The 13,211-nt window shown below is 41.9% G+C and overlaps 1 protein-coding gene across 6 annotated transcripts in view; it reads left to right on the forward strand.

The window, feature by feature from the left end:
* The window catches only part of FBXO16 (F-box protein 16), a 169,399-nt gene that overhangs the window by 3,510 nt on the left and 152,678 nt on the right, over positions 1-13,211 (forward strand). For all 6 annotated transcript variants that reach the window (XR_007477732.1, XM_049710717.1, XM_004270706.3 and 3 more), the window contains exons 2-3: positions 2,161-2,296; positions 10,483-10,518. Coding sequence is in view for 5 of the 6 variants with exons in the window: in XM_049710717.1 (XP_049566674.1) it covers positions 2,198-2,296; positions 10,483-10,518 (135 nt within the window). In the remaining variant the exon portion in view is untranslated. The remainder of the gene's footprint in view (positions 1-2,160; positions 2,297-10,482; positions 10,519-13,211) is intronic.

Genomic DNA, 13,211 nt, shown 5'->3' on the forward strand with positions numbered 1-13,211 from the left:
CATAGCTGTTTGGAGCTAAGAATATAAGGACTGATCTGAGCCCCCTTATGCCAGTGGAGTGGTGACAGCAAAAAACTGTAGGAAGATACTGTCTACTGTTTAAAACCCTGAGATTTTAAAACATTGGCTTTATCTTCAGGTCTAACTTAAACCTGAGAGAGAATATTACATGTCAAGTGAGAGCCTCAAAATTTCAGATCTAGCATTTGGGGAATCCTCTATCAGCTAAACACTAGTGACTTTTTTTTAAAAGAGCTGTCCAGTATTTGTTGCTGTAATTTTCGCAGCCCAGAGATCAAGCAGGCAAGTAAGTCCTAGCCCCCTCACTCAGCACCACTTCCTTGGATATGAAATCTACCTACAGAGAGGAAGAAAAGCACAAATAAGCAGAAACATGGAGGATATATACTGAAAATACCATCAGTCTGGTTTAAATATTTTTCACCTTAAAATATTTTGTTGTGGGCTTCTAAAGGACAGGCTTTGAGGCACTCTGTAAATGACAGGGAGTTCTAAGAAAGGCTGCAGGGATTCTGCTTATCAAGACCACTCATCTGTCAGGCATTCTGCTTGAGCCTTTTTTCTCAAACCTTTGCAACAGCAGTTGAGGGTAGATATGCACACCCTTATTTTACAAATCAGGAAACTGAGATGGATTCAATAACTTGCAAAAAGTTACACAGCTAGTAAGTTTTAGAACCAGGATCCAAACTGTATCAGGTAAAAAGTTTTGGTTGCAAACAACAGAAATAGATTCTAGCTAATGGAAGCTAAAGAGGAGGTTGATTTATTGTATCCGCTGGCTTACAAAATGAGTAAGAAAGGACGAGGGGCTTCCGAAGGTTGAGGCAGCAATAACAGCTTGTTAGTCTGCTCAGAGCACCTATGGTACTTTGAATGACCACCTCAGCTGTAAAGTAAGGATAAGCCAGCTTCAGTGAACTGGCCTAGGGGAATTCCCTGGTGGTCCAGTGGTTAGGACTTGGCTCTTTCACTGCTGTGGACCTGGGTTCAATCCCTGGTCAGGGAACTAAGATCCCACAAGCTGAGTGGTACAGCCCCCCCCCCCCAAAAAAAAGTAAACTGGCCTAGCTTGGTCTCATGCCTGGGGAGGGGGAGGCCACCTTGATTAACCAACAGAGCAGACTCTAAATAATGAGGGAAAAATAATTCCTAATGGAAACTAGAGTGCTTTAATCCAATGAAGGAAGACATATTTAGTACTGGACATCTAAAAACAGCACATTTCCCCCATTAAACCCAAATCTGTCTGTATCCAAAGTCTTGGCTTTATCTGTTGTACCATTCTACCTCTTAAATGTGGTATCCAGCTAGAACCCTTGTTACCTAGATGTCAGAAAGATAAGAGGGGAGGAAGAAGGTCACAAGGGACAAAGATAGACTGTTTTCATATTGCACTGTGATTTTATAAATACTTCTTCTTTCTGGCCAATATGGTATGTTCTTAGCTAGGAGAGATTCTGGATTTCTCCCATGGTTCAATGAAAATCAAGCAGAGTTAAATAGACCTGGGTCTGATTTCCAGTTCTCCGCTTACTGTCTGTATAAATTTGGGCAGAGAGTATTATTTCAGTGAGCCTCATTTTCTTCATCTGTAAAATGAGCTAAAACCCACCACCTCACCAGATTGTTATGAGTTTTATTTATTTATTTATTTTTGGCTGTGTTGGGTCTTCCTTGCTGTGCGTGGATTTTCTCTAGTTGCGGCAAGCAGGGGCTACTCTTTGTTGCGGTGCGCGGACTTCTCGTTGCGGTGGCTTCTCTTGTTGTGGAACATGGGCTCTAGGCGTGCGGGCTTCAGTAGTTGTGGCACGCAGGCTTCAGTAGTGTGGCTCACGGTCTCTGGAGCACAGGCTCAGTAGTTGTGGCACATGGGCTTTGTTGCTCCATGGCATGTGGGATCTTCCCGGCCCAGGGCTTGAACCCGTGTGGCCTGCATTGGCAGGCGGTTTCTTAACCACTGCGCCACCAGGGAAGCCCTGTTACGAGTTTTAATTGAGCAAACATAAAAGTTCCTGACATATAAAATGTTCCCAATAAATGTTAGCCCTCCCATTCCCTGGTCCCAACGTACTAAAAGATTATATGGTATTAGTGTTTTTAGTATTCTGAAGATTATATGATTCATTTCTTCTACAGGTATAGTTTTTCTTATGGAAGAATATCCAGTTATTTCATGATGGCATTTGCACCTCCAAAAAACATAGGTGGTCCCAAAGTGCAGGCAAAGATGAGTACCTGGACACCCCTAAACCATCAGCTTTTGAATAACCGGGTAAGTGATAAGAGCTATTTTATCAGTTGGGTCCACACCTTAAAGAAAAAATAGTATTAAAATCTTGGTTATCAAAATATAAACATTAATTGTTTAGGACTGTGTAATGGATGAAAAAAACAAAATGAAGGACTTTTTCAGAAACTTTAACTGAACGCTTGCTACATAGCCAGGGTTGGCAGTAGACACAGGGTTCCTGCCTAGAAAGAAAGGTCTTAGATTTGCTCTTTCCTCCACTGTCACTCCTCCTCTCTCTCACCCCAAATGCCTTTTCCCTTCTATCACTGGTTCTTTGCAGGAACCACCGGAAATGAAAGAGGAGGGGGTGATGTGTGAGGAGTTCCCCCCAAAATAGGTTTTCTTGCTAGAGTTGAGGTTACTGGATAAAGCTGTACATTTAACCAAGTAAATAAAATGAGTCAATGTCAGCTGGTTACTCACATTACTCGGATTCTCCTAAGAAGTTTATTTGCCACCTGCGTTCTGGGGAGGTGCCAGCAGAATATACAGAAAAAGCATTGCAAGTGTGGACAGCTGGGTATCATGTGGGCATGTGAGATTGCCAACCTCTGGGGATTTCTACTCCTGCTTCAATTAGGGGCAGAATTTCCAACAGGTCTGTGAGCTCCTATATCAATACTTATATACAAGGACCAGATCTAGTTGACAGTAAATTACGATCAACATCAATAAAACTGACCTCATTATCTTGCTCCTACACACCAGTTCCTCCCCCTAAGGAAGGGCATCACTTTACACCAAATCACTCTAGCTGCAAATCTTCCTTCTCCCTCTTGGGTCCAGGGTTTGGTTGTCCCCATCTTACAAGCTAATAACTTAGCCTGTTACTTATGGCAAAGTCACCACTGTTTTACAGTAGAAGACAAGAGATGCTTGGGTCAGAGACAAAGAACTTTCTTACAATGCAGCAAGGGGCGTGAGCATCATGTTTGCACAGGTTCTCCTGGCCCACCTTGTGCCACAGGGGTGACGCAGAGACCCAGATAAATACTACGCACACAGTGGGTCTGCACCACAGCTGAGGAACAAGGAGCCCAGGGAATCCACTGCTTTCAATACTGAGCATTAGCAAGGCTGCTCTTGGTTCTAAAGGGAGTTAGTACCTCACCCCTCAAGGTTCCTTGCTGCCAGCACAGCCTGGAGTAATGGCCCAAGAAAAGGGCAGTCAGGACCTTGCACTCCTGGCATTTCAAGATATTTAGGCGGTGAGAAGCTCAGGAAGGAGTGTCTGCCACTGCTCTGCCTCACTCCCACATGCAATTCGTTTTGAAGCTCTGAGTCTTGCTCCTAGGTCTCTTCATCCGGACCCCTTTTCTCCTTTCACTGTGTACCTCCAGCTCCACATTCTCAGTTCACGCCCTCATCACCCTTTGCCTGGCACATTGTAGTAACCCCCCCAACTGGTTTCACTGCCTCTATCCCTAGCAATCCATCCTCTCTTCTGATCCCAGAATGATCTTTCTAAAGTACCAAACTAATCCTATTAACTAATCCTATTAAGTAAGACTGATAACACGCTGCTCCAAAGGGTAAATTCCAACCCCCGCCCCACACATAGCACTGAGGACCCTTCATGAGTTGACTCAACCAGCATCACAGTTCAAGCCCTGCCTCTGCCTCCTCTCATCCTACATCTGGGCCAAGCTCTCTCATCCCCTCCACGCCTTTGTAGTGCCCTCCTCATGGCCTCCTGTAAGAGTTATCTGAAATGTCATTTCTCGGGGAAGCCTAATCCCCCTTGCTTTTCTTTCCTCTCATGACTGTTTACCGACTTCTCCACTTGACTCTAATGTGTTTTTATATGATTTTTCTTTTTTAGGCCGTGCTGTACGGCCTGCGGGATCTTAGTTCCCCAACCAGGGATCAAACCCGTGCCCCTTGCATTGGGAGCATGGAGTCTTGGGAGCACTGGACCACCAGGGAAGTCCCGACCCTAATGTGTTAAGGGTTGCGATTCTGTCTTTTCTCTCTGCATCTCCAGAGCCTGATGTGTTTCCTGAAGCACAAAGAATGGAGTCAGAGGTCAGCTGTACTCACTGAGACCTCCTTCGTTGACTCTGACCTTCTTGTCCCCACGTCTCTCCTTCCTTAGCCTGGATTTGACCCTTTGCCTCTCTGAACTAACAGCTATGCTAATTGCTCTGGCAAAGCTGGAGCATCCATCCTGACCCCTTCTGCTCAGGACTTTCCTGTTTCTACTCATTTGATGCAGAACATGAGCAAATTTGGGAGAGAGACAGAGGAACCAACATAGCGATCGGAATACTGAGAAGTAAAAGGGAGAGATACTGGAAAGGAAAAAGATAAAGGAAGTGAGGAAAGGCGATTGAGAAATAGAAAAAAAAAAAAAAGGAGGCACGAGGAGAAACAAAAGGAGAAGCAGAGAGAGAAATCCAGCCTTTACCCAGCCATGAGCAAAAAGCAAGTCTATTGACAGTCTTTTTTAATTCAGCTCAACAATTATTTATTGAGCACCTGTTTGCAATGCTCTTAGTTCTCCAACAGTTTATATAGCAGCTTCTCTGCTTTCTGCCTCCAGAAACTCCAGTGTTTAGTTTTGAAATACGTTTTCTCATAGAATTGTAAAGGTTTTACGCACGTGAAAAAGTGACTTGAATTGAAATATGTATTCGTTGGATGTCTTGATTTTCAGAAATTTTCTTTGAAAAATGAGAAGTCTTCATCGATTTAGCAGCCATGGAGAAAATGTATCTTGATTGTCTGATTGTCTGATTGCCTGTTGCAGGTTGGGTTACTGGAGAAGCAGACTCTGAGATTGGCATGTAGGGCGTTGATGGGGGAAGGCTCTCGGGATCCATACCTGGGGAGGTGTGGGGAGGGAAGAACAGGATGTAGATTTCGGGCAGAGGAAGAAGCTGGGCTGTCAGGCAGTTGCAACAAGGCCTCCATGGACCCTGTAGGACACCCCAAAGATCCTTCAGAGTCTTGCATTGCATCAGGGGGCCTGGCCTTTATACTTCCACACTGAGCATTCAGTGGATGGGATCTTAGTCAGGGCAGATCTCTCCAGCTCACGGCTGTCGGCCAGCAGCACTCCCAACAGTTGGGGGGAATAAATCCTTCAATCCTGGAGGGGAATCTGGGCCGCGCATCATAGCAAGCATGACACAGCCTTATCTTGGTTCCTGAAGAGCTGTTGTCAAATTTCATGATAATTTCTAAAGATGATATTTATTTTGTTGTTCAGAACTCCCATTTTATTCCAAAATTGCTTTATTTTGGTTTAGTTAGGTTCTAGTTTGGAGTAAAATTATTTTAAAAAATCTTGGCGGACTTCCACTGCAGGGGGTGTGGGTTCGATCCCGGGTTGGGGAACTAAGACCCCACGTGCCACGGTGTGGCCAAAAAAAATTTTTTTTAAAAAATCTTGGCATGTGTATATACCCATATGTCTGTGTATTAATGTACATAGACACACCCATGGAATTTGGATATGTATATACCAAACTATTAATAGTGGTTTCCCCCAAAGAGTTGGATGGCATGGGAAGGAGGGAGGGAGGTCTGTTAGAAGAGTTTTTGGTTTTTACTTTACACAGTGCAATAATATTTCAAATTTTAAAACAATTCAAAAAACAAATATAAATAAAAGCAAACAAAGAACAAAAACTCAGAGTTGAAAATACAGGTTCCAGATCAGCTGTACTAATAATCTCCTGCTTGACTTCAGTGAGTCACTGACATCTCTGGTCTTTACTACCTTCCTTTGGAAAATGAGTGGGTTGGGTCAGATGACCTCAAAAGTCCCTTCCAGATCTAACATTCTGACTGTGTGAAAGGGATTAAAAATAGATGGCCAAGGATACAGCTCGGCAGAAGGTGTCCATACAATAACTTCAAGGGCTACTCTGTATTTCTAAAACAGAGCGTTTTGTCACCAATGATCAGCGTAATTTTGAGGTTCTGTTTTTGGTTTTTAATTTTGCCTTTTTTCTGCTCTGTAGTAAAATGTGAAATACGTAACTGTCTCAGACTGAAAGTCACAGGGTTTTAACTTCACAGCAGGCTTTAAGCATAGAGATTGAATTCGAATGTAAACACCTAAAAAAAATAGCATCATCAGTTTAGGCAAATATAACAGATTATAAAATAATTCAGGTATTGTGAACTTTGAGAGAAGGAATGTTTTAAAAGTATGTATTTCTTTGCCATCCAGTGTTTTAATTGAAAATGATCAACATTTCTTTTTGAGTATGGTTCGCACGTGTAGTACAGTACACGTTAAAAGGGTGTTCTGAGAAAAAGCACCTAACTACCATACATCTGTCATAATTTAGGAGCCCCGAAATGTCTTATTCCTAACTTTAATGATGTCACATGGTAAAATATGGAACTGCAGTGTCAACAGACTAAAATAACAACCGTGGGATTTTGACTTAACAGCAGGCTCTGAGTAAACTGTGATGTAAACAGACTACAGCATTCTGCAAGGAAAGAAGACCCACTTTAACGTTTCCGCTTGAAGCGATACATTTCCCAGCTCTTTTTTTTAATTGAAGTATAGTTGATTTACAATGCTGTATTAGTTTCAGGTGTACAGCCAGCTGATTCAGTTATACAAATATATATATATTCTTTTTCAGATTCTTTTCCCTTACAGGTTATTAAAAATATTGAGTATAGTTCCCAGTGGTATGCAGTAGGTCCTTGTCGGGTATGTATTTTATATAGAGTAGTGTGTATATGTTAATCCCAAACTCCTAATTTATCCCTCCACCCCCTTCCCAGCTCTTAAAGATGTAAAACCTGATTGCAAATCCTTGGAAGGAAGACTTGCTCCAAACCAGAGAATACATGATTCTGAGTCTGACTGAGGACCTGACAATTAAATAATTTGTCCCAAATTATATTTCTTGTCAAGGGCAGAGTCAGAACCAGATCTGAGTTTGTCTGGTGTTTCTCCTCTCCCCCTTTACTCTCATCAGTTTCCACTTGGGTCTAAATGCCTTTTGGTAAAGAACTGGATTTGCTTGGATCCTGCTTAGACTTGGTTGTTGGCTCTGTAAACACTCCACCTCCCACCCTGTTCCTTTCCTGCCACCTTCTTGCTGACTCTCCTCTCCCCTTCAAGTCAGTGCCCCTTTCTTTCCAATGCCCCCTGTTACCATTGGACACCACGATGGTCATCCCAACCTCCTTTTGAAAGGAGGTTGTGGTCTTTGGATCTAATCTTTTTTTCTTCCCACTGTCAGGCCAAAGTGTGAGCAGCGGTTCACTGAGAATATAGGGCTGGGACTTCCGTGGTGGTCCAGTGATTAACACTCCACACTCCCAATACAGGGGGCCCAGGTTCGATCCCTGGTCAGGGAACTAGATTTCGTATGCTGCAACAAAAAATTCCACATGCCACAACTAAAGATCCCACATGCTGCAACAAAGATCCCGCATGCCACAACTAAGACACGGCACAGCCAAATAAGTTTTAAAATTAAATAAATAACACATGTATCAATCTGTCCAACTAAATATAAGCTTTAAAAAAAAAAGGAGAACGTAGGGCTGGAGGTCGGGATAGGGAAGACCAGGGATCTAGGGAGGAACCAAGTATAGAGTTGAGCTGAACAGACAGTCTGGAACCAATGATTAACTCTTTGGGCCTCTGCTTATCCCCTCTAAAATCAGGGGATTGAACAAAAAGATCTTAGGATTCCTTTTAGCTCTAAAATTCTACGACATCTGAAACTGTTGTTGTTCCATCAGTAGGTGTTTGTTGAGAGCCTGCCATGGAGCCTGTGGAGCATAGAAGGGAAAGTGGTTGTAATCTACACGGGAAGATGAAATGAACAGAATCACCTGGCAGGCAATTGCAAACCCTAGAAAGTCCAGGTGGAGCATGGGCTGCAAGTGGAGGAGGAGTTGGGAGGAGTGAGGTCAGCGGGTGCCGGAAACGTGCTGGTGCCAGGGACTTGGGCTGGGAATTAGATGATTGATAGGATTTGGTTAGACACAAGAGAAGGGTTCAGGAAATATTTGAATCCTGATTTTTCAGTCTTCTGTATTCTCTAGGTTCTCTTCTATTTTTGTTGTTGTTGTTGTTTTATTTTGTTGTTTTGGCCGCACCTGGGGCATGTGGGACCTTAGTTCCCCAACCAGGGATCAAACCCGTGCCCCCTTGCAGTGGAAGTGCAGAGTCTTAACCACTGGACCACCAGGGAAGTCTGCTCTTCTATTTTCATTTAGAAATTCTGAGTTTCTGTTGCCGTTATTTGAGGGTCTTAGTAGCCCAGGTCGCAGTTAATTAGGGGGAAAGGGAGAATGGTATTCTTTTTTTTTTTTTAAAGAAGATAGTGGGTGTAGGAGTTTATTAATTAATTAATTAATTTTTTGCTGTGTTGGGTCTTCGTTTCTGTGCGAGGGCTTTATCTAGTTGCAGCATGCGGGGGCCACTCTTCATCGCGGCGCGCCGGCCTCTCACTATCACGGCCTCTCTTGTTGCGGAGCACAGGCTCCAAACGCGCAGGCTCAGTAGTTGTGGCTCACGGGCCTAGTTGCTCCACAGCATGTGGGATCCTCCCAGACCAGGGCTCGAACCCGTGTCCCCTGCATTGGCAGGCGGACTCTCAACCACTGCGCCACCAGGGAAACCCAAGAATTGTATTCTTTTTCTTCTTCTCTAAAGTATAAAAAGTGTCTGCCTGTGATGTATGAGGTTCCGGGGTTAGTAGCAAAGATGACATTTTACAGGCCTTGAGGTTGTTGTTGAACAAGTTATTTCAATCTCCGTGTCGTATGCCCTTTGAAAGTAGAGTTTGAGAGTCTGAAAAAGGAAGGAAAATATATCTGTTGGAAGAAGGAAGCCAGCGCCTCATCCTCCTCCACAAAAGGGAAGAAATAGGCCTGTGCTACTTTCCAAATAGGAATGATCTTAACAGTGCGAGAGAATTTAGATAGTGCCAAGAGGAAGGGAAAAACATCAGGCCCAATTCTGAAAGCTGACAGAGGGTGTAGTGTAGGAGTGAGAGAGACATTCACATCTGTTCACTGCTGTCTCTTACTTCCTTTCCCCAGAACTCCCTCCCGCCAAACATTCTCACATTAGTTGTCCCTTCCTCACTCATTCAAATATACAAATGACTGATGCTCAGAAAAACCAGTTTCGAAATACACTCACATTGTACTGATACATTCATAAGGATATACATTTGTCACGATCACATTCATTTAGTCCGGCAAACGTGAGTCCCTGTAATATGCCCTGTACAGCACTCTGCACTGCACTGCAAGGTGACTAAGACATGGTTTCTATCCTAAATAGTATATAACGACAAACCTATACAGATAAACACTGAGCTGTAAGCCCAGAGGCACACATATGCAAGTTTCTAATCCTACAAACATATAAGTCATGTACACCCCCGTGATATGTGAACTCATGGAAATATAAAAACAGAGCCACTTACTCATAAATTTCACAGGTTCTTATACTATTGATGCTGAAATATTTGGGGGAGGTTCTCCATTTTCCTGTTTTTCCTTTGTCAGTTTTTTCATCTCCTTTCAAATTCCAAAAATGATTTCACTTCACAATTCCATTCTTATTTCTTTTTTTTCTTTTTGGCCATGCCAAGTGGCTTGTGGGATCTTAGTCCCCAGCCAGGGATTGAACCCGTGCCCCCTGCAGTGGAAGCACGAAGTTCCAACCACTGGACTGCCAGGGAATTCCCAGCTTTTCTTATTTCTTGCCTTTAAAAAATTATTTCTTCTTCAAGATGAATTATTTCACATGGAGAAACTGAGAAAAAAGAAACTTTGCCCAAGTTAAAAATAAGTAAAGGTATTTCCCCAGTGGTCCAGTGGCTAAGAGTCCTCACTCCCAATGCAAGGGGCCCGGGTTCAATCCCTGGCCAGGGAACTAGATCCCGCATATCGCAACTAAAAAAAAAAAAAAAGAAAAGGTCCTGCACGCGGCAACGAAGATCCCGTATGCCGTAACTAAGACCTGGTACAGCCAAATAAATACATAAAATAAATATTAAAAAAATATAAGTAAAGTACCTTTTCAGGTACAAAATCTGTTTTATACTCAGTAGATATAATGAAAAGCCTGTCAATATTTATTGATACTTTAATGATGTCTTTTTTGTAATGGGTATTTTGAACCGTGAAATATGAAATCATTCCATTCTTTTTTTAATTTATTATAGGTATTTGAAGAAAGAAGAGCTCTGCTTGGAAAATGGGTAACTATTTAAAGTATACTTACTTCTCAGTCAGAAAGGGAAAGACAAATACCATATAATATCACTTATATGTGGAATCTAAAGTATGGCACGAATGAATCTACCTACAAAACAGAAACATACTCAGAGACATAGAGAATAGACTTGTGGTTGCCAAGGGGGAGGCGGGGAGGGAGAGGGATCGACTGAGAGTTTGGGGTTGGTAGATGCAAACTATTACATTTAGAATGGATAAACCACAAGGTCCTACTGTACAGCACAAGGAACTATATCCAATCTCCTGGGATAAACCATAATGGAAAAGAATATAAAAAAAAAGAATACAGATATATATATGTATAACTGAGTCACTTTACTGCAAAGCAGAGATTGGTACAACATTGTAAATCAACTATACTTCAATAAAAAAATAATTTAAAAAAATTAAAAAGTGGGACTTCCAGTGATTAAGACTCCATGCTTCCACTGCAGGGGGTGTGGGTTCAATCCCTGGTCGGGGAACTAAGATCTTGCATGCCGGGTGACACTGCCCCCCCAAAAAAAGTATACTTACTTCTATATTGTGTTATGTTATCATGGAGCCCAAAGAATTCAGTTTGGACGTAAGGTAATGAGCGATTGCTCATTCCCTCAGAAGTCTGACTGGTACTTTCTGTATGTATCAGTTAAGGTTCAGTCAGAAAAAAAGAAATCATGCCGGTTATTTTAACAGACATAATTTAATAAATAGAACTGGTTAAATAAATACCAGAAGACAGAAAAGACAAAAAGGGAACACTGAGGTACCGTGGAGCTAGAGATGCAGGAAGTAGCTACCACCAGCTTCACTGATACCTCAGGAGCCCAGGGAAAGGACTCTGGAGCTGGGACCATCCCTGTAGGGGACGTCTACAGAATAAAATAGAGGATATCATGGCCAGCTGATTCTGATATATCTGAGGAAGCATGATGGTTCTGGGAGTGTGGAAAAAACAGGATTCAGGAATCAACTGCTACTGCCAGGGTGAAGAGCTAAGGTGATAAGTGCCAGGAACAGCAAGGAAACAGAAAGGAGTGAGGTTCTTCTCCCTCAGTTTCCCTCTAGTGACCCCTCCCCATTGGCAGTATTTAACAGGGAGCCCGCCGTCAAAGGAGAAATTTGGTTTGTGGAGCCCTAGCCTTCCATATTCACAGAATATGGGGTGGGTTTGGATCTGAGAGAGGATAGCTTAGAAACCAGCACAGCTCCCCCACTTAACTCCTTAGCTTCCATATACACCCCTCTACATATACTTAAACTTCCAAAGGAACACTGTAACAACATGCTTTTACCTAACAAGATATGACTGTCCTTAGCACAAAGACTTTCACACTCTTCCTCAAAGGAAACACAGTCTCAGTGACTATTGTCCATCATGATCAAAGTCCCCATCTCTGAGCAATGCGTACTCCTCCTCAAATTCCTCTGCAGTCTCACCTGATAGTCTCTTCACTTAAGAGAACTGAAAACACGGCTATGCAAAAACTTGCACTTTTAGGTGAATAGTCTTTTGGACCTTCTGAAGTTTTAACCGTGTGAATGTTTTTAATCGTGTGAATGTATTACCTATTCAAAATAGTACTAAAATTTTATAAAATAAATTCACTAAAGGGACTTCCCTGGCAGTGCAGCGGTTAAGACTCCGTGCTTCTAATGCAGGGGACATGGGTTCAATCCCTGGTCAGGGAACTAATATCCAACATGCCGCACGGTGTGGGCCAAAAAAAAAAAAAAAAATATATATATATATATATATATATATATATATATTCTCTAAAATAAATTCACTAAAAATTAATTTTAAAATACTGCAGTCTAGCTAAGTTTTTCTCATATTCTATTTATGTTTTTAAACTAACTTTGCATCTGTTACCAGAAACTTAAAAAAGACATTTATTTAGAATGACTGTATTTGCAGTCATTCCACTTACTACTAGTGGAAATCCCTAAATTAATATAACCAGGGCTAATGTTCAGCCAGTACTCAGTGGTGTGGCTGACCAGCTACTGTCTGTTTTGATTGGCTGTTAGCATTGCCAGTTGTTAAATATTTTCAATATCACCCTGGATGAAGTTCAAGGTCTTCAAACTTTTTAAAAGGTCCTGTTTATTCTTTTCTTTTACCATAACTAATAGAAACATATATTTGCAAAGATCACTAATTATCTATCTACTGCAATTGGCTGAACTACAGGGGGTAGGCATGGTTCTATCATACTCCTTGTTATACATTCCTTGATGCTATCAGACATTTAATAAATATTTTCTAAATGATACTCACTGGTTTTTCTCTTTTGCCTAACAACAAACTTATTCCTTAAATTCACTAGATCACATAGTAATCTTTATACCCCCATGAAAGCTACATCAGTTAAGTTTCAAGGGGATATTTCCAATTTATTTTATTTTATTTTATTTTATTTTGCCTCGCCCTGTGGCATGCGGGATCTTAGGTCCATGACCAGGGATCAAAGCCATGCCCCCTGCAATGGAAGTGCAGAGTCTTAACCTCTAGACCGCCAGGAAAGTCCCTCCAATTTACTTTAATTCCGTTTTCTCTCTCCATTTTAGTTTTTAGGGTTTTTGTTTGTGTACTTTACAAACAACATTAAGAGATTGATAACATAAGAAATGCATTTTCCAAAAAAAGAAAGGAGAAATAAGGATGTCGATT

Source organism: Orcinus orca, chromosome 6 (assembly GCF_937001465.1).
Source record: "Orcinus orca chromosome 6, mOrcOrc1.1, whole genome shotgun sequence".
Lineage (NCBI taxonomy): Eukaryota > Metazoa > Chordata > Mammalia > Artiodactyla > Delphinidae > Orcinus > Orcinus orca.